At 39.1% G+C, this 22,653-nt stretch overlaps 1 protein-coding gene across 1 annotated transcript; it reads left to right on the forward strand.

The window, feature by feature from the left end:
• The first annotated feature begins 14,121 nt into the window (after positions 1-14,121).
• Positions 14,122-15,945, forward strand: LOC113692793 (uncharacterized). Its single transcript, XM_072070132.1, has 2 exons — positions 14,122-15,105; positions 15,223-15,945. The coding sequence occupies exons 1-2, from the start codon at positions 14,122-14,124 to the stop codon at positions 15,943-15,945; spliced, it is 1,707 nt and encodes a 568-aa protein (XP_071926233.1).
• The last annotated feature ends 6,708 nt before the right edge of the window (positions 15,946-22,653 follow it).

The raw sequence follows: 22,653 nt of genomic DNA on the forward strand, positions 1-22,653 counted from the left end.
ATACATCAAATCCACCATTTCTGTTTTTCTTACAAGCAGAGCAATACCGGAACCAGTTTTAATTATAACCCTTCCCAATCAACATGAAAATCACCCAAGCTTCCTCTCATATCATTTCAATTCGAATTCATTCAACCGGAACATACGAAACGGAAAAAAAAATGAAATATAGCAAATGCATCACAATTTCTCAAATGTGAGGAAAGCGAATTGGTTGACTTAGCCGGTCTCTTTACACGAAAAATTGCAAACAAAATATCTTTCAACAATAATTTTCAACCAAGCATTTCATCGAACAGATTGGGGGTGTTAGAAATTTCATCAATCCTTTGCTCCATTTATACTACAATCGGCCCCAAAATTGTTTCAGAAAACAAAGATTCAGTCCAATCAACCCCATTAAACATATACGGCCAAACAGTCATGAATAACCACTGGAGAATTGCAAGAAAACAAAGCCACGGCAGACATGCTCTGAAAATTTCCAAAAACCTATGCTTTGAAGAGAAAAACGGGGATGCAAATAAAAGGGACAACTTACGGTGATCCGCAGGCGGCGGTGCTGGATTCGGACGAGGTGGTGGCGGCAATGACGAAATCTGACTTCGTTTGAGAGCTTTCATTCAGTGTTGCAGAGAACGGCGGCGACCAAGGCGAGACCGGCCAAGGCGGTGACAGTGGTAGCCACTCCGGCCTCAGAAGCTGTTGTGGACTTCCAGAATCTACAGTCGTGCCCTTCGTCTCCTCCATCTCCACCGCTATCACATATTTCCTTGCCCTCTGTTTTTCTTTTGCTCTGTTTTTCTCTACCAATTTTCTGGGGATGACTGGACAAGTTGCCTGCACTCTAGAATCTAGGGCGTTTGGCTGGAGGGTTGATGGAAGACCAAACTAGAAGAGCCCAGCAATCGATGAGGCGTCGGAGGAAGCTAAGAATGGGTCCATGCTTCTTGTAGTGGAGGCTTTTGTTCTTGGGCAGGCGGTTGACCACTTGTTGGTCACGCTGGAGAAAAAGGATTGAGGCTGCCTGATGGCCGCGATGGAGGCCGTGCGCGGTGGTGGCGATGGCAGATAGCAATAGCAGCGGATGCGGACTAGTGGTGGTTTAGGCAGACGGCGTGAAAGAGCTTGCGTTGGAAACGGGCCAGAGCAAAAATGGGAAATGAGGAATTTTTTGAAGGAATCGTTTGGGGAAATTGGGGGGAATTTGAGGAGGGATGGTGGAGAGAGAGTGGTAGCAGCCGGTTGAGATGGTGGGAAATTTGGCAGTGGTGATTGGAAAATATTTTTTCATCGGATGATTCAAGTTGAAGCCCCCATTTCCTTTGCTCTCCGTTTTTCCTTCTCTCTTTTTCTTTGCTGCGTCCTCAGATCAAAACCCTTTGCCGTCAACCCCCTCTCTTATTTTTACAGATTTTTTGCTCCCCCCGTGGCTCTCTCCATCTTTTCCTTTTTGTTCTTTTTTTTCCTCAGCCCCAGCCGCCGACCCCTTCTATCTTCTCTCCTTTTGATTTTTCTTTTATTTCCCAATTGATCCTAACACTACAAGTGTCTAGACACCTCCCCATCTAAGTAATGTGTTGTCCAAGACAAAAAGGGACACTTGTCCCAATGCATGCCTCCCACTTGCCATTTTTATTTTTATTTTTTCCTTTTTCTTTTCTCTTTTTTTTTCCTTTTTTTCCTTTTCCTTTTCTTTTTTTTCTAAAATTTAGTGTAAAATGATCTTAAATTGATTAAAATAAAATGAGAGACACGAAACATAAACAAAATAAAATAAAATAAAAACCTAAAATTGAATCAAATAAGTCTAAAAATAAAAATTTGGTGTCTACAAGTATGTTATTCAAAAACGGGTGCATGTTTCAAATGCGGCCAACTTGGACATCTAGTGAAGAATTGCTCAAAATAAATGAATTTTATGAGGGGTGAAACTGCTGTAATAGTTAAGTTAGCAATTAGTGATGTTTTACTTGAAATAGTTGTATTTATTAAACTATGCATAGTGGAAGACTTATATATATGTTGGATCTCCATTAGGAACAATAAATGTGGTGCCTGATGTTTTGATTAGTGATATTACATATCTGTGTTTGGTTGCAATTAAACCCCTATATGTGATTCAATTTCTACACCTTGTTCTTGGATTTGAGCACGAATTCTTTATTTGTGGCTAATAATGAGGAAAGGGGTTCTAGGAGTTGAATTTGAGGCAACTTAGATGGGTGGAAATTTTGGAAGATTGTGACTGTGTGCTTAACTACCACCCTGGAAAGGAAATTTTGGACGAAATTATAAGGTTACATGGGATACCATTGAGTATAGTATCGGATCCGAACCCTATGTTGTGTCTCGATTTTGGCAAAAGATGCAAGAGAGCTTAAGAACTAAACTAAATTTTAGTACCACCAACCACCCACGGACCGATGGCAATCGGAAAGAACAATCCAAACCCTAGAAGACATGTTGAGATCTTGTATTGTAGATTCTGGAGAAATCATGGAATTGAGGAAGCGACTTGGGAAGTAGAAGAGGAGATCCGAAAGAAGTATCCAGAGTTATTTATAAATCGAGGTATGAATTTCGAAGACGAAATTCTTTTTAAGAGGGGAAGGATGTGAAGACCCAAAATTTATTTTTACTTACTTTTATTTTGTTTTGTTTTATTGGCTTATTTAATTATTTATTTATTCGTTTGCTCAAATTAAGTTATTTTATCCATTTTAATTACAATTACATTGTACATTATCCCAAATTATATTTTAGCACATTTGTTTTAAAAGTTAATTTTCTGAAGCTCAACTAGTGAGAATTAGTGAATATACATTTTTCGAGACAAAAATTCGATCCGAGAGTGCAGTAGTTTTGGAGAATTAAGGATGATCAATACTAGACTAAGAAAAGTTAATTGAGCGATTAGAGGTGAGTGAGTTGAATTAAGCTCAATTAGGAGCACTAATGGCCTCCTATTCATTTGTTGACTTTTGGGTACCAAAGCACCTTTATGTCTTGTCTTTCTTTCACTCCATCACTTCACCAACAACCCACACAAACCCTCTCTTTTCCCTCCCCTCTTGGCTGGCCACTCTTTCTCATTTCCTCACCAAAATTTCAGCTAGCATTCCTTCCATTTTACTCCAAAAACTCACACCAATTTTGCTTGTTGTCTTGGAACATCACTCAAGCTTGAAAGGGGACTTGGAGGAGAAAGATACTTGGAGTCTTAGAGCTTGGTTTCCTTGTAGTCTTGCACCCTATACTTGGAAGAAATGTAAAACTCCTTAAGCTCTCATTTTTCCTCCTGATTTATGGTTAGTTTAGTTAGTTTTAACTAGTTAAACATTGGGTTGTTGATGGGTTCTAAGAACCTTGACACTAGGTAGAGGACTTGAGGTGGTTTCTTAGGTAGTGTCTTTGAGGAATTGCTTGTTTAGTTACTGTTTTGATGAGTTATAGTGTGACGGCCCCACCTCCCCCTGGGCGTACCCTAGGATTTAGCGGACCGCCTGCCCAACTCTCGCCAGGACTCACTCACTCGTATCACGTGCATACAACCGTCGACAATAAATAACATCGCAATTCACACTTACAATTTACATCGATGCATATTCAAAATACAAAGCCTCTATATATCCAAACTGATTCAAAGTGTATACAATCCAAGTACAATCATCCAAATCAAGGGATAGCGCGAGTACAAGTCAAAAGTCAAAAACAACTAGGCTACGCTAGTCTTTACATGTCTCACGCCTCGCTCGTACCCCTGTAAGGAAAACAAATGGCGTGGAATGAGCTAAAAGCCCAGTGAGGTTCCAAATAGCAAATTGACCATTATTTATAAGTACAAGTTTTCGATATAGCAAAGTAACGAGCATGAAGAGTTCATAAAAGTGAGCAATAACACGTCAAGTAGCAATCTTAAAATGAGCGAGTATAAAAGTTTTTAGAAGAAACAATAATCCAATAAACAATAATCATTCCAAAGCATAAGGATACGGATGGCTCTCAGGAGCCAAATTCCCCTTTGCATCACCAGAGCTTGATCAAGTAAAAGTTGACACTCCGTCAACCTTCAAGTAAGTAACCAATCCAATAGAGCACCACTTACACTACTCTCCGTCCACCATTCACACCCCCTACTGGGCCCAAAATCCTCAATAAATATTGGTGGTAATACTCGAGTATACCGATTAGTCGAGGAGATATCACTCCACTCGACAAAACGAAAGACCCATGGTTCGTTACCCAATCGACCAAACCCTTGCCGGCGACTCGATTAACTAGCCAATGGGGTTTGGGGTCCCCAAAAGTCGATGAGGTAACACTCCAATCGACTGAATTAAAATAAAAGTATGGAGACGGGAATGAGAGGCACCTCCCACTTGGCTAGAGTATGGTACATACTGCCGCTCCACACTTACAAATCAAGTACAAGTATATCAAGTTAATTGCAACAATAAACAAGTAGATATCATATTAGGGCAAGTGCGATAAAGTACACCCTTTCCCGATCAACAAATCTCGTATCATGTATTTTCATGGATCAAGTATTAAAACAAGTGTCAAGTTCAACCAGATATTTGGAAGCACTCACCAAAAGTCTAGTGCCTCTCAAAAACACGTTCAGGTCCAACTCCTTGGTTGGAGTCCAAATCTGCGATAAAATATCATTTACGAATGTAAAATTTTCTAGCGTTCGAAACATAGGAGTTTCGCTTCAAGAAAATCAAGTAAATGCAACTCATTTGAGTAGTATTCAAGACACTTATCAAATTCTAAGAAATTCATGCTCGCTCTTAAGACTTTGAAACTTGGAAACAATTATACTTTGAAATACCATTTGGGTCGACGAAATGGAGAAAAGTATATCTATTAGTCATAAATTTTATTTTTTCAAGGGTATAAGGTAGGCCAAGTTCTAACTTATATACCTCGATAAAAGAAGGTGCAATATCCTAGATGGTGCAAGTGGTATTCGCTCTCAAACCTTACTCAAGTCGCAAGCATATCTACCTAGTTCTCGAGCGTAAATTTGGGCAGCACGTCCTTTGTATTTACCTATTTTCCAGCCATTTATGGCTTCGTTCTTTTCCTCAATCAAACCCAAGTTACACAAAACATAATTTCATTTCATTAGCTGTCCAATAGGCTCAAGGTCATACAAGTACAAAATCAAGCTAAGAACATGTGCGGAAATGAAGTTTAAGTTAGGAAACAAAAGGCAGATTTGATGTTGTTTTACGTAACAGACACAATCGGAGCTAAGCTTATCGGATTGGGGTGAAATTTAACCGTTTCGAAGCTAAGACAGAGGGCTATAACTTTGATGAAGACTACTTAGTCCAGTTCTCATCCTAACTAGGTCAAAGTTACCAAAACAACCCCAGATTTTCCAGTTCGAAGCTCACTGTGAAATTCAACTAGCAGTCCTGATTCATTCAATCATATCTCAGTACACACAACTCTGATTCAGGTAATTCCAAATCAGTAGTATTCCCGGTCAAACTAACCAATTAAAGAAGCTGATTATCAGTTTCGGACAGAAACAGGGCAGTAGGGGTATTTCGGTCTTTTCACAGGCTATGGAGGTCGGATTGGGTTGAAATTTTGTAGGCAACCATAAAATATCATTCTATACAACTTTCATGTTTTGGGCTAAGGCTGGTTCGGTCTCTAACATACTCAAACAGAAACAGGCAGAACTGAACCATAAGAAACCGATATTCTGGAAATTTGCTCCATTCAAGGTATAACTCTCATTTTAAGCTTGAAACCAGCACTACAACCTCATATACAAGCTTATATACATCATATACCATCCATACAGCAAGTATAAGAAGAAAATCATTCAAACCCAAAGCTGAAATTTTACACTACAAAGCTGGAATTGACCAAATCTACTACTAAACCATGAGATCTACCCAACAAACCATAACTTTCACTTGTAAACCATTAAGTAGTACAACCATGAACTAATACCTTCCTTACCTAGGATTGGAGAAGCACAACAGCCTCTAGGAAGCTTGAACCACCAAAACTCTCCACTCCAAGATGGCAATCCACCTTCCTAAGCAACTTCCATGGATTATTTGATGAATCTATCGGTTAGTTTGCAAGATTGAGCAAGAAATCAAGATGGAATGAAGTGTTTCTTTCTCTCCTTTTCTCTCCTTTTCTCTCCTCACTCTCACGGCCAAATGTGCAGAAATGAAGAAGAAATGCAGCCCAAGGAAAGATAAGAAAGCAAGAAAAAGGCTTGGTCAAAGTTTAACACATGTCACAATTTGATTGGTGGTCAAAATTTTCTTTTCTCTCTCTTGTTTTTTGTCCAACTTTTCGGATGCTTTATCAGATATTTTGGGGCTGATTTGACTCAATTAATAGCAAGGGTATTAAGGTAATAAAGTGGTGTTCACGTGGTGTGTAGACACCAAATTTTGGGTAATTTTATGTGGCATCTATTTCATGATTTTCATTTTAGATTGCTTGCATTCGTTGTTTACTTTTAGTTTTAATTTTTAGTTTTAGCTTTTAAGTTTAAAATTAGCGTAGAGTTTTTAGAAAAAAAGAAGAAAAGGAAAACATCAAAAATATGTTGTAGTCATTTTGTTTTTTATTCAATGCTTTCTTGAAAAAGAAAAATTCAAAAAAAAGAGGAAAGGAAAGAAAAATCATAAAAAAAAAGAAGGAAAAAAAGAAAAGGGAAATTTGTTCACAAAAATATTTTTTATTTCTTTAAATTCAACCCTTTTGCATTTTAGTTATTTTTATTAAGTTATTTTGAAAAAGGAAAAAAAAGAAAAAGTGAAAAATAAAAAATGAAAGCGAAAAGTAGAAAATAGCAGTTTTGCCGCTTTTTATTTTTAGTTTATTCATTTTCACTTGACAATTAATTAAATTACTGTTTTTACTTTATTTTACCATTTCGCCTTTTAATTTGGAAAAAAACAAGAGAAAAAGAAAAGGAAAAGAAAAAGAATAATTAGCATTAGCATTTCATTTTAATTTAGCTTTCTTCATTAGTTTTCTTTTATTATTATGTATTTTGTTAAATTAGTTATCAATTTTAATCAATTAATTTTCTTAAAAAAAAAAAAAAAAAAAAGGATCGCAGCCTGCAAGCTGCATTTTTGGCAGCTTGCAAAGGGTTAGTTTCATGCGTGCCATGGAGGGGCAGGATGAAGGCAGAGGCTGGCCTTCATCCTGACCATTCAGGTAAGGGTTTGGGAACTTGGATTCCCATATAAAAGGCAACAAGAAGCAGCAGCCGTAGGAGAGGAAGGGGTTTTTGGTTGGAGAGCATCAACGGGCAAAAAAAAAAAAAAAAAAAACTAAGCAAGGGTTTTGGGTAGAGAGGGAGTGAACGGCAAAAGAAAAAGCTGAGAGCTGAGAGATTAGAGAGGGAAGGAAACAGCGAGGGTTTTGTGAAGGAGCAAGGACCAGAAAATTAGTTGATGGTTGAAGAGTAGAATCGAAGGGACGGCTGCATAAGAAAACTAGAGAGACACCGAAAGAGAGTTTGGAAGAGAGGATAGAGAGGATAGAAAACAGACGGCAAAAGGTTTGAGAAAGCAGGTAGAGGTTGACGGCTGGTTGGAGAGAGTGGACAGCAAGAGAAAAAGGACGGCTGGAGATCAAGTGAGGGAGATCACAGCTAAGGAAAAGGGGCAAGGGCTAGATAAGACGAATTGATTCCTGTCTCTGCACTTCATACGGTGCCCTTGAAGTTTCTTTCCAGAAACTTGCGTCTTCAAACTTGGCATCTGGGCGCAGTCTTCTGGATCCTTCCTTGGTCATTGAACTTCATAAGGTATTAAAGGTAATCCTTTTTGCCTTATACCTTTTTCCGCAAGCCCAGTTCTGCTTTAAGTAAAATCTTGCTGCGTTTTGTTCACTTTGATGTTTTTCTTACTATAACAGCCCATTGAGTGGGTTTTTGTTGCGTGATTCGTTGCCTGATGCTTGCGCTTGGAAACAAGTTCTGATTGTTCATACAAGTTCTGATTCGTTATAGGATCTCGTTTGGTTTTCATGGTTGTGATTTGCTGTTTCTTTTGTTTAGTTGCTTTGATTGGATTTTCTGGGCTTGATGATCAATGCTTGAATGATGGTAGTTAAATAGGGGGGGGGGGGGTTTGTATCATAGATTGTTGCTGGAATTTATGGTTGCTGAACAAATATAACCCAGAAAGATAACATGAAGTTTCGGCAAAGTCTATTCCTTTTTCTCATACTTCTTTGACATGGAGTGAATGTTCACTATAGGTCCTTTCCTCCGCACCTTTGCTGCATTTCATTTTTATATCCAGTTGAACTTGTGAACGACTAGATTCATTTGAAATTTCTTGGGTTACTTTTTGCATAGACATGTCTCGGCTGAGTGAAGCAAAATGCAGCAGCCCATTTACTTGGTTGCATAAAACTTGCTGCAATTTTTTCTTCTTTCTTTTGCTGTCTAGTTTCTTTATCCCGGATGGTTAGCTCCAACTTTGTGTTTCAAACCCGCAACGAAATTGTGTTTGGTCGATGTTTGATTGGTAGAAATCTGAGAACTTGAGGGACCTGCTTGCATTGTGAAATGAGTAAAAGCCGCGGCTGAAAATTTGCAGCAGAGAAAAGACTGCTGTATCTGTTTTGTTGTTCTTGTCTCCGTGTTCTTTCACCAAGTTGGCCGTCTCAGTTTGATGATCAATCTGGTGTAAAGAGGGCAGCGTTGGACTGGTGTTGAGTTTGCATATTTGGCTTTAAACATTTGAATCATTTGAAACTTGCTGGAAAACGAATTTCAGATTATCGGATCTTTTTTACAAGAACATCTTTTTCAGAATTTGTTTTTGTTTTGCTGCATCAGTTCATGTCATGTTTTCTCGTTTGTTTGATCATTGAAGTTGGCCTTGGTGTTTAGTTTCATGCCATGTTTTTTATCCCAAAATTGGCTTTCAAAGCAAGTTGCATTCGGATGTGTATTTTGGTTGCTGAAAGCTTAAAAGACAATGTTGCAGAAACAAGCCTCCTACGTGTGCTGCATGCTCTTGCATGAGAAATGTCCAAGAAAATTGCCCTTTAACCCCTCAAGTTTCCCCTTGACTCACTATGGCCCAAATAATTAGAAAAATTAATCAATTGGGCCCCTGTGTTTTTGCGACAATGCTACGAAGACCCAACTAGGTTCCATTTTCTTGCAATAAGACCCTATGATAGTTGAAATTGAACCATTCCTCAACCTTTTCTTTGCCTTTGGACCTTTGAAGTTCCTAAAAGTGTTTAATTAAGTTTGAATGTTTGGTTAGTGTTCACATTTGAGAATTTGGTAGCATTAATGTTTTGATTCAATTACTTGTTTGCTTTCAATTGTTTTGGTGGTACTTAGTGCATGAATTTGTGAACCTTGTATTTAATTGAGCTTATGTTTACCTATTTTCTTTAATTTTCTTAAACCAATTTGTTGCTTGACCTTCGTCTTGCTCTGGGACCTTTAAGGTTTTTAAAACGCTTCAATTAATTTCTGACTGATTGATTAATGGTTGCTTTAGGGATCCTGAAAATGCAAGCGAAACCACTCATTGACCCGTATTTGATCATAGGCATTTAAATGTTTCTAATTGCTCAATTCCATGTTTATGTGTTAGATTGCTTGACCCCTGTTTTGTTTTGGACCTTTAAAGTTCTTAAATGTTCGATTGACTCGAATGTTTGGGTAAGGGTTATGTTTGAGTCCTTAATAGATGCTTTACTTGGAAATTGAATAGGCCATGCCTTCTTCTTGATCTTTAAGTACCTTTGACTACATTTAAGTTGTGATTTGAGGAAATTTTTGATGATTTGATGAATGCCATTTGGATCATTAAAGTGGTGCCTTAACCTTTTGTTTTGATGGTCTTAGCTTAAGCCGTCCTTTTCTTTGGTAACTTTGTTATATTCTACTATTTGAGGTACCTTGACCCTTTTATTATTTTGGAGGATAATTTAGTAATTTCATTACGTTAGGGGCGTCGCTTCAAGGGAGGTACACTCTATCCCTCATTTGCATTTCATTTGACCCTACGTGCTCCTACGTGTTATATGAATATGCATGCCTACTCCGCTTTCCTTACCTCCTTGCATGCATTTACTTGCTTTCACTTTTATTTAAGTTTTATGGGGTATGTGTACACCTCTTGGCTTGTAATAGATAGCGCTCAGAGAGCATCTTGTCCATTTCCCCTGCCCCTTTATGCTTTTATGGGGTATGTGTACACCTCTTGGCTTGTAATAGATAGGGCTCGAAGAGCATTTGGTCCATTTTCCCTTCCCCTTTATGCTTTTATGGGGTATGTGTACACCTCTTGGCTTGTAATAGATAGTGCTCGTAGAGCATCTGGTCCATTTCCCCTTCCCCTTGGTTGCTTGCTTTTGTTGTTACATGTTAAATTGCTTTAGTAGGCTCTTGCATCTAGTCGAGCATGCTAAGTGCTACGTGCTACGTGTTTACGAGCGTTTTGGCATGTCTACTTGCTTTCATAACCATGAATGAATGGAATGGATGAATGTACGTCACCACACTAGCCCAATGCTAGTTGTGGCTCATTTTTTATTAGGAATTCATAGAAAGGGCTAGTCCAACGCTAGACCCAATAGGAATTTTCCTTTGTTTTTCTTCGATAGTGCATATCTGCGTGTTCACTACATGTCATGCATTTTTCTTAGTTTTATCATTTTGCATGCCCCTCGAACCCCTTTTCCATCCATTTTAGGATTTTTGCATTTCATACTAGTCATAGGGTACATTTGCCTGAAGAGTCCCCTTAAATATGGGATATAGACGAGTGTGGCTTTTTCTAAAGCCTTAGCACGCTTATATCCTCTCTATAAAAGGGCAAATTGAGTCGCGATTTAGGTCTCCCCGTCCCAATATGCATGAATTCCCTAGGCTCATGCATTCTAAGTCCACTCCATCATTACACTTTCACTTTTCCTCCCATTTTTGCACACGTGCACCCTTGAGTTTCTTCACTTGCACACGAACACTTTTATCATTACTTGCACACATGCACTTCATATTATCATTTCACATACCGTACATTGCCCACTCACGTGCACACTTTCATTTACATATTTATTTTCTTTTATTACTTTTTCAAACTCATGTCCTCACATTGCACGCATGCATTTCATTCATTTGCATCCCACTTGCATTATTCGTGACTTCTTCAAAGGATTGATATTGGGCTTCACAATTAATGTGATTGGCACCACTCAACCTTTGAAGGGAAATTTCCCCCAATTCCCCTAGGTCTAGGGTTTGCATTCATGTAGGGCACTCAAATGTAATAAATTCTTTGGTTAAAACAAGAAAATCTTTGATTAAATCAACGCAACTAGCCTTGGCTAGGTCAAAGGGATGCCTTGGATTCTATCCTTGCCTTCCCCTTTGTCAAACGTGACTCCCGAACCTTTTTCTTTGGTTTATGTAGACTAGGAGTCGTTTTAAAAAGGGTTTATTACTACTTGACTTTAAAACTCATTTTTGGGTGACTTGGTACACCTTAAACCATTACCAAGTGGCGACTCCAAACTTTTCATTTCAAAACCCTTTTTAAAACTACTTTTTGGCCAAATCGTCGCTTTCCAAAGTCCCATGGCCTTTACTTTTACTTTGCACACGTTCACACACCACACTTCACACACATACATTCGACGATCGAAAAGTGGGGCGCGACAGTTGGCGACTCCACTGGGGACATTCGAGAGTCCGAGCAAATTTGATTTAATCAACCTTTTCCTTCTTTTAACCTTTTCATATATTACATTTGGGTGTTTTAGGGTTGCATTTTTTCCCTTTTAGGATTTTGCATCACTCGCGTCTCAAACCAATCCCTCGACTCATGAATGTATGTTTGGATGTATATTTACTTCTTTATTTCACGCTTGCATTGCATTTGGGAGGGGGTGTGTGTCACCTTTAGAGCCTCGCGTGGTTCTCAACCCCTTCCCTCAAAATAGGGGAACACTTCATACGTGCATGTTTACTTGCTTTATCCCATTTTATTTTATTTTTCGTGGGCGCCATCCCACACCGCCTTGTAGGATTAGGATCGATTGCCTTGGGTAGGCGGATGGTGTGCTCTGCGCCCATAGCGCTACCTAAGGGATCACTCGAGCCACCGACCGAAGGCCCTGGGAGTGATGACCCTTCGCCTTTAGGTCTGAAGGCTTGGGAGCCGAAGCTTTATCGAGTCTAGGCATTAGTGAACCCCAGCCTCATGCATCCATATTAGAATGACCTAGGCTAGAGCCATTAGGCACGAGGGAAGGGGTTCCACCCCTTTTACTTGCTTTATTGTATTTCTTCTTCTTAATTGTTCCCAATGTGTTATGTGTACTATCAATTGCACTAACCATTCTTTTGTTTTCCTGGCTTGCATTCATATGCCTTAGCAATAAGAGGCCTCTTGGGCACTCTTTTAGTGACTCACCCACTAGATAGCTCACACGTCTAAATTTCAGTCTTTGCACTTACTTTTCAGTGAATACATTTCATGTTTAGACCTTTTCCCCCCGTTGCATTATTTATGTCCTTTAGCTCACATTTCATGTTTGTCACATATTTACATAGCTTTAATAAACTGGCATCATGCATAAACCCTAGAAAGGGAATGCCATTTAGGGGATCCCGTGTTAGGAATAAACCACCCCATGTCTCGGATATATAATCCAAATGAGACTTGCACGTTTACCTTTCTCGTACCGTCCGAAGGGGTAGTGCACAAGGTAAGGTAGGATCCGATCATTTTCATAGAGTGATCTTTGGAATATGAGCATCTAATAATCATCTTTTGGCCATTTTCTCAAAATTGGTAAAATCCCCTTGCATAAAAGGACATTAATTCCAAGAAAATTCACAAATGATTCCTCATTGTTGAGACGATAAATATAGAGGCCAAATTTTGATTTTAGAGGCTCATAGACCAAGGCATTGTAATGATTTTTTGAAACCACCCAGTGGGCGAATAATTCAATCGATTTTTGAACAAATCATCCATCTTGTCCAATCCACTTTTTTTCAATTCATTCAATTTTAGTTCAATCTAATCATTTTTGAATAAATTCATTCATCAAATCATTTGACCAATTTACCCTTTTTAGGGTCATTCGGTCGATTTTGAATAAATCGTCAATTCATTTGACCAATTTACCCTTTTAGGGTCTTTTGACCAATTTACCCTTTTTAGGGTCATTCGGTCGCTTTTGAATAAATTATCAATTCAATTGATCAAATTACTTTTTTTAGGGTCTTTGGACCAATTTACCCTTTTTAGGGTCATTCGGCCGATTTTTGAATAAATCCCTAAATTCAATTTCATTCATTTGACCAATTTACCCATTTTTAGGGCAACCGAGCCGATTTTGAATAAATCAAGTTTCGTTCAATCTATTTGATCAATTTACCCTTTTTAGGGTGATCTGATTAATTTTGGATAAATTTCTTTGAATTCATTTGACCTGTTTCCCTTTTTAGGGTAATCCGGTCAATTTTTAATAAATTGTCAATTGACCAATTAGGGTTTCGATATCGAATTCCAAATTGGGAAATCTAGTCAATTTTGAGAAAACCATCCATTATATCCAACTATTTAATCAGTTGGGTTTTTGACTCATGCTTCACTGAGAAATTTTATCAAACGAATTCCAATCTCTTTGATAGAAAGTTCGTCAAGGTCAAACCGCGTTTTTGCAATATCTTGTATCGATCAAAAGTGATCAATCCATTCGAACGTTGACCTCATTTTGACGAATGTCTCTCGTCACTCCAATTGACCAAAATTTTTGAAATTATTCTTCACTCAATAAGTTGATCAGATCCATCAGGTATAGTATAGTGCCTACCTCAGAGGACTGCATCCTCATGCTAGGCCTACCCTTGGCACAAAAAGGGTTCCCCCATAGGACATGCATCCGAATTACTTTAATTGTTACTAACTCCTGTCTTTTCCTTTTTCCTTTTTCTTTTCTTTTTGACAGCAGTCAATCAAGAAAGGTATCTAATAAGGGTTTTCCTACATTCTCAGGTAGTGTATAGCTACCCGGAAAAGCCCCATTATCACCCGATCACGTAACCGAGCTTCAAGAGATAGTGTAAACATGAGTACCCATCCAGAATCATCTGATAGGCCCGCAACTACATCACCGACTGACTTGACAAATCTGGGAGCTCAATTGCGTGAAGTTCTAAACCGATTTAATGAGCTGAGCGTTGGAATGATGGCCCAACGGCGAGTAATCGATCAATTGGTAGCTAGTGGTGCTAGCGATGAACAACATGAGCCCTTACCTCCTGGCCAATCTGGACCTCAACCCATATTTTTACCTTATACTCAAACCTTTGTTACTTCACAAGTCATAAACCCCCCTGAGGAAGCCTTTACTTATTCCACTCATGGCCCGCAACCTGCTTATGTACCTCACATCCAAACAAACCCTCCTCATGTCCAAATTCCCCAAAATTATCCGCCAATTACTATGAGCATGCCATTCGAACCGCGGGGACCTTATTATTACCCCACCGCTGAGCCGTTCACCCTAGATACCGCTGCTCAAGGGAAAATTGAAGCCGGGGAGTCATCCGCACCAGTGGATAAGAATTTGCTAAAGCGATTGGATCGGTTTGAGGATTTCATAAGGAAAAGCCAAGGCTTGAACAAACAAGGAGGGTTGGACTACAACGAGCTGTGCCTATTTCCGGATATGCAATTGCCCATGGGTTTCAAAACACCCAAGTTTAGCAAGTATGATGGAACGGGCAACCCCAAGACGCACCTCCGAATGTTTGCCAACAAGTTGGGCAAGCCAATAGATGACGAGAATCTACCAGTTCGTTTGTTTCCTGAAAGCTTAGAAGGTGACGCGTTGGATTGGTTTTCCAATTTGAAGCCTGAGGATATGAGATCTTGGATGGATTTGTCAACTGTTTTTATGAGGCAATACGAATACAATTGCGAGCTCGCTCCAACGAGGGCCACACTTGAGGGGACTAAAAGAAAACCATCTGAGGACCACAAGACGTACGCGAAGAGATGGAGGAAATTGGCCGCCAAGGTGGAGCCTCCTATGACTGAAAACGAGATTGTTCGCACGTTCATCAAAGCTCATGACCCGCCTTACTTTGAGGAAATTTTTCGAATGACCGGGTGTTCCTTTGCCGAAATTGTCAATAAATTGGAAGAATTTGATGAGTTTGTGAAGGCCGGAAAAATTATTAATGTGTCAACATTGAAGATGCAACTAGAGGCTCTGCAAGGCCAGAATGACAGTGGGAAAAAATCCCAATCTAAGGGAAAAGAAGAGGAAACTGCTTTTGTTGGGAATCAGGGCCCCTCGGCCAGACCTAGATTTTCAAACCGCCTTGCTTATTCATCACCCTATCCATACTACCCAAACTTCCGTCCTATCCATCATACCACTATTAACCATTCTCGACCTCGACCAAATTATCCAAATGTACTCACACCACCCTTTCAAAATCCTCAACCAAGTCTCCAAACTAGACCTCGCCCTCCTTTTAACCCAAGACCTATTCCACCCCCTAGCCCAAATTACTACTACCAACAAACCAGTGACACCCAAAATTCAACATCAAACCGAACCTTCACCAATCTAGGTCGGCCTGTTGACCAATTATATGAGCAATTGAAAGCTGTTGGGAAAATTGGTGTTATACCTCCTAAAATCTATTCCAATCGCTTTCCTTCTGACTATGACCCTCAAGCGGTCTGCGCTTATCATTCTGGGGCTCCCGGGCATTCCACCAACGATTGTCGGGCATTGAAACATAAAATCCAGGATATGATCGAAGTCGGAGAAATAGTGCTAAGGAAAAAGGGTGAACAGGGACAGAGCATAAGTACAAATTCCTTTCCCGAACACAAGGACGCCTTTGAGGCATCCAACCCCAATGAAGAAATTTGAGAATCCTGGAATGGGCTGAATTAGTGAGATTCCTCTCCCTTGAAGGGAATTTCGATAAATTTGGGGAGTTGTTTTGGTTAAAACCAATGAAAATCGTTCATACATGTGTCTTTTGTTTAACTATATTTTTTTGTAAATAGTTTTCAATCAAGTGATTGCTAAAGACACGTTTCATAAGTTTGGTTTTGTCTGGAAATTCAATAAAATGTACAGTTTTATATATTGTGACTTACACATTCTTTTCAGATGGCCCAGAATAAAATCGTCTGACCCTTTGGATATCACTGTTCAGAAATTTGATGGCAGCGATCTCACGAATGTGAATTTGAATTTCCAAATGAAAGGAGTAGGGGAAGAGACATTCGAAAATGTTTCAAAGAAGCCTGAATGAAAAAAAGAAGAAAGAAGAAGTTCAAGCAGAATCAGGATCGAGATTAGAAATAAGAAGCAGTTAAACACTGTCCATCATGGTCAATATGATCGAAAGGATTGGTCCGTGATTACTCTTAAAGGGTCAAATCAGGATCATTCAGGCGAGAAGACAAAGCACTAAGGTGAGTTTCGTCAGTACAAAATGAAGCCAAAAGGAGAGTTTGCCGCAAATGGGTATGGTGCTCTTATCATCAAAAGGGTATCGCCTGGTGGAGCACTTGTTCCCTCAATCAATCAATTCGGAGATGTGTAAGAAATTTTCATCTGATAAATGAAAGTTTTCTTTTAGAGTTAATGTGAAGAATGGAATGAGAGTCAGGCCCTCTTCTTTTCCCATTAAGACATTATATCCCTAGTTATCCCTTTTGAGCCTGCAGAATAGATCATTTCATTTGACAACCTCTGAGAATCGCAAACCCCACACTGGGGCAAATTTAGTTTGAAAGGAAAGAAAAAGAGAGAAAACCCCACATTGGGGTAAATTCAACTTTTGAAAGAAAGTCGAAAGAAAAGGAAATGAACAAAAGAATGCCTCAGTTAAAAATAAACTGGGGCAAATTTTCAAAATTTTGAAAGATGGGTGAAAGAAAAAAAAGAGAAAAGAAAGTGAAAGAAAGAGAATCTCAGTTGAAAATAGACTGGGGCAAGTTTTGGTTTAACCCTAAAATAGGGTTAACACGAAAATGCGATCTCAGATCTTTTGAACTACTTTTTGAAGTCTGCCTTCAAGCCTTAACCTTTCCTAGCACCTCACCAGACCCCATTACAAAAGCCAAAAAGTCATGGCTTCCGTTCTTGGCATTACCTCTTTTAAGGAGATTTTCTAAGTCACATGGCAAATGATGTCAATACGCCTTCACTCATATTGTAAGGGAAGGGGTTGTCGCACTGATGCCATTATTTCTTAAAACACATTTTTTGAGTTGGTAAAAGCTATTGGCAGGATTTGTTCATCAGGTGAAAATCCGAAAAGGGGACCTGTGAAAAGAAAAGGAAAAGAGAAGAAGAAGAGAAAAGTAAGCAAAAAGAATGGAAAAAGAAGTGGGAATGGCCTTAGTGAAAACCTAAAGGGGCGCTAAGGTAGAGTTTCATGAGAAAAGTGAGGTTGAAATTAGAGAGCTGGTGATTCGGTTCATTTGAGATTCCTCCTTGCATTGTGGTTTTCTGTTGCCGATATTGAACTCAGGGCGGATGATGTCTAAAGGGTCAAGCGTGGCATTTTGTTTGAAGTCGGAATACTTTGGTTTTTCAAGCGTAAATTGTCGAATTAAAGATTCATTTCTTTAAAATTAATTTTCTTTCAATAAAAAATAAATGATTTTCTTTCATGAGTTTCGTGGTCTTATTTATCTCTTTGAGTTCATTAGATGGCAACCCCCCTGATTTATCGGAAATCCCTGGACACTAAGGGCCTTATTAGCATTGGAAGTCAATGGAATTTGATCAGATCACAAAAAACAACGCTGAGTTTTCAAAATATCAGGGGAAAATATCGAAGCACTCATGTTTACACATTTCTTGAAGGAGGAATTGATCGGATGGTGGTGGCGTTACTTGCTGACTTCTTTTGCAGGTCCATGCTCATTTCAAATACCGCAACTGGGGCAAATTTTGAACTGTGAGATGTCGTCCAAGAACTGCATATTCATGATTTGAACTGAGGAAAAGGGCTGAGTCAAAGTTTTGAGGGAAAAATAATAATATCATAAAGCAGATCGAAGGATCGGTGACACAATAATTGAATTTTGGGCAAATCATTTTTTGAAAAGATTCTCCCGTATATCAAAAATTCGAAAATTCGAAAAAAAATTTCAAAAATTCGGAAAATTCAAAAGTCAAAAATCAAAAATCAAGTTCAAATTCTTGTCTCTTGGAAAGTCAAATTTAATTTCTTGCTTCTTGACAAATCAAATTCAATTTCTTGACCAATTGGATGGCAGGACTGGGTCTTATCCCACTGACCATTCACTCTATCACGTTGGGCTTGGTTTTCGTGCCACCAACATCACTTTATCACGTTGGGCCTGAGTTTCGTGCCGCCAACATCACTCTATCACGTTGGGCCTGGATTTCGTGCCGCCAACATTCCAAATATCAAGTTGGGCCTGAGTTTCGTGCCGCCAACATCACTCTATCACGTTGGGCTTGGTTTTCGTGCCACCAACATCACTTTATCACGTTGGGCCTGAGTTTCGTGCCGCCAACATCACTCTATCACGTTGGGCCTGGATTTCGTGCCGCCAACATTCCAAATATCAAGTTGGGCCTGAGTTTCGTGCCGCCAACATCACTCTATCACGTTGGGCTTGGTTTTCGTGCCACCAACATCACTTTATCACGTTGGGCCTGAGTTTCGTGCCGCCAACATCACTCTATCACGTTGGGCTTGGTTTTCGTGCCACCAACTTCACTTTATCACGTTGGGCTTGGTTTTCGTGCCGCCAACATCACTTTATCACATTGGGCTTGGTTTTCGTGCCACCAACTTCACTCTATCACGTTGGGCCTGGATTTCGTGCCGCCAACATTCCAAAAATCAAGTTGGGCCTGGATTTCGTGCCGCCAACATTCCAAAAATTCTGTTGGGCCTGGATTTTGTGCCGCCAACGTTCCAAACATCAAGTTGGGCCTGGATTTTGTGCCGCCAACGTTCCAAACATCAAGTTGGGCCTGGGTTTCGTGCCGCCAACATTCCAAAAATTCTGTTGGGCCTGGATTTTTGTGCCGCCAACGTTCCAAACATCGAGTTGGGCCTGGATTTCGTGCCGCCAACCTCACAAAATCACGTTGGGCCTGGATTTCGTGCCGCCAACTTCACAACATCCCGCGGGTCTATCCCAATTTTAAATTTCTGTTCGGGTCTATCCCGTGGGTCTATCCCAATTTTAAATTTCTGTTCGGGTCAGTCCTGATTTTAAATTTTCTGTTTGGGTCAATCCCATTTTAAATTTTGTCAAAGGGGTCAGTCCCCATTTCTAAAGCGTCCATCATTCGAGACGCTCGCAGCCGAATAACACAGGTAAGTATTTGGTGTCCACTTCTTTGTCTCAAGTTTTTTCAAAACTCGGACAAAGAGGGGCAAACTGTAGACACCAAATTTTGGGTAATTTTATGTGGCATCTATTTCATGATTTTCATTTTAGATTGCTTGCATTCGTTGTTTACTTTTAGTTTTAATTTTTAGTTTTAGCTTTTAAGTTTAAAATTAGCGTAGAGTTTTTAGAAAAAAAGAAGAAAAGGAAAACATCAAAAATATGTTGTAGTCATTTTGTTTTTTATTCAATGCTTTCTTGAAAAAGAAAAATTCAAAAAAAAGAGGAAAGGAAAGAAAAATCATAAAAAAAAAAGAAGGAAAAAAAGAAAAGGGAAATTTGTTCACAAAAATATTTTTTATTTCTTTAAATTCAACCCTTTTGCATTTTAGTTATTTTTATTAAGTTATTTTGAAAAAGGAAAAAAAAGAAAAAGTGAAAAATAAAAAATGAAAGCGAAAAGTAGAAAATAGCAGTTTTGCCGCTTTTTATTTTTAGTTTATTCATTTTCACTTGACAATTAATTAAATTACTGTTTTTACTTTATTTTACCATTTCGTCTTTTAATTTGGAAAAAAACAAGAGAAAAAGAAAAGGAAAAGAAAAAGAATAATTAGCATTAGCATTTCATTTTAATTTAGCTTTCTTCATTAGTTTTCTTTTATTATTATGTATTTTGTTAAATTAGTTATCAATTTTAATCAATTAATTTTCTTAAAAAAAAAAAAAAAAAAAAGGATCGCAGCCTGCAAGCTGCATTTTTGGCAGCTTGCAAAGGGTTAGTTTCATGCGTGCCATGGAGGGGCAGGATGAAGGCAGAGGCTGGCCTTCATCCTGACCATTCAGGTAAGGGTTTGGGAACTTGGATTCCCATATAAAAGGCAACAAGAAGCAGCAGCCGTAGGAGAGGAAGGGGTTTTTGGTTGGAGAGCATCAACGGGCAAAAAAAAAAAAAAAAAAAACTAAGCAAGGGTTTTGGGTAGAGAGGGAGTGAACGGCAAAAGAAAAAGCTGAGAGCTGAGAGATTAGAGAGGGAAGGAAACAGCGAGGGTTTTGTGAAGGAGCAAGGACCAGAAAATTAGTTGATGGTTGAAGAGTAGAATCGAAGGGACGGCTGCATAAGAAAACTAGAGAGACACCGAAAGAGAGTTTGGAAGAGAGGATAGAGAGGATAGAAAACAGACGGCAAAAGGTTTGAGAAAGCAGGTAGAGGTTGACGGCTGGTTGGAGAGAGTGGACAGCAAGAGAAAAAGGACGGCTGGAGATCAAGTGAGGGAGATCACAGCTAAGGAAAAGGGGCAAGGGCTAGATAAGACGAATTGATTCCTGTCTCTGCACTTCATACGGTGCCCTTGAAGTTTCTTTCCAGAAACTTGCGTCTTCAAACTTGGCATCTGGGCGCAGTCTTCTGGATCCTTCCTTGGTCATTGAACTTCATAAGGTATTAAAGGTAATCCTTTTTGCCTTATACCTTTTTCCGCAAGCCCAGTTCTGCTTTAAGTAAAATCTTGCTGCGTTTTGTTCACTTTGATGTTTTTCTTACTATAACAGCCCATTGAGTGGGTTTTTGTTGCGTGATTCGTTGCCTGATGCTTGCGCTTGGAAACAAGTTCTGATTGTTCATACAAGTTCTGATTCGTTATAGGATCTCGTTTGGTTTTCATGGTTGTGATTTGCTGTTTCTTTTGTTTAGTTGCTTTGATTGGATTTTCTGGGCTTGATGATCAATGCTTGAATGATGGTAGTTAAATAGGGGGGGGGGGGTTTGTATCATAGATTGTTGCTGGAATTTATGGTTGCTGAACAAATATAACCCAGAAAGATAACATGAAGTTTCGGCAAAGTCTATTCCTTTTTCTCATACTTCTTTGACATGGAGTGAATGTTCACTATAGGTCCTTTCCTCCGCACCTTTGCTGCATTTCATTTTTATATCCAGTTGAACTTGTGAACGACTAGATTCATTTGAAATTTCTTGGGTTACTTTTTGCATAGACATGTCTCGGCTGAGTGAAGCAAAATGCAGCAGCCCATTTACTTGGTTGCATAAAACTTGCTGCAATTTTTTCTTCTTTCTTTTGCTGTCTAGTTTCTTTATCCCGGATGGTTAGCTCCAACTTTGTGTTTCAAACCCGCAACGAAATTGTGTTTGGTCGATGTTTGATTGGTAGAAATCTGAGAACTTGAGGGACCTGCTTGCATTGTGAAATGAGTAAAAGCCGCGGCTGAAAATTTGCAGCAGAGAAAAGACTGCTGTATCTGTTTTGTTGTTCTTGTCTCCGTGTTCTTTCACCAAGTTGGCCGTCTCAGTTTGATGATCAATCTGGTGTAAAGAGGGCAGCGTTGGACTGGTGTTGAGTTTGCATATTTGGCTTTAAACATTTGAATCATTTGAAACTTGCTGGAAAACGAATTTCAGATTATCGGATCTTTTTTACAAGAACATCTTTTTCAGAATTTGTTTTTGTTTTGCTGCATCAGTTCATGTCATGTTTTCTCGTTTGTTTGATCATTGAAGTTGGCCTTGGTGTTTAGTTTCATGCCATGTTTTTTATCCCAAAATTGGCTTTCAAAGCAAGTTGCATTCGGATGTGTATTTTGGTTGCTGAAAGCTTAAAAGACAATGTTGCAGAAACAAGCCTCCTACGTGTGCTGCATGCTCTTGCATGAGAAATGTCCAAGAAAATTGCCCTTTAACCCCTCAAGTTTCCCCTTGACTCACTATGGCCCAAATAATTAGAAAAATTAATCAATTGGGCCCCTGTGTTTTTGCGACAATGCTACGAAGACCCAACTAGGTTCCATTTTCTTGCAATAAGACCCTATGATAGTTGAAATTGAACCATTCCTCAACCTTTTCTTTGCCTTTGGACCTTTGAAGTTCCTAAAAGTGTTTAATTAAGTTTGAATGTTTGGTTAGTGTTCACATTTGAGAATTTGGTAGCATTAATGTTTTGATTCAATTGCTTGTTTGCTTTCAATTGTTTTGGTGGTACTTAGTGCATGAATTTGTGAACCTTGTATTTAATTGAGCTTATGTTTACCTATTTTCTTTAATTTTCTTAAACCAATTTGTTGCTTGACCTTCGTCTTGCTCTGGGACCTTTAAGGTTTTTAAAACGCTTCAATTAATTTCTGACTGATTGATTAATGGTTGCTTTAGGGATCCTGAAAATGCAAGCGAAACCACTCATTGACCCGTATTTGATCATAGGCATTTAAATGTTTCTAATTGCTCAATTCC

Source organism: Coffea arabica, chromosome 1e (genome assembly GCF_036785885.1).
Source record: "Coffea arabica cultivar ET-39 chromosome 1e, Coffea Arabica ET-39 HiFi, whole genome shotgun sequence".
Taxonomy (NCBI): domain Eukaryota; kingdom Viridiplantae; phylum Streptophyta; class Magnoliopsida; order Gentianales; family Rubiaceae; genus Coffea; species Coffea arabica.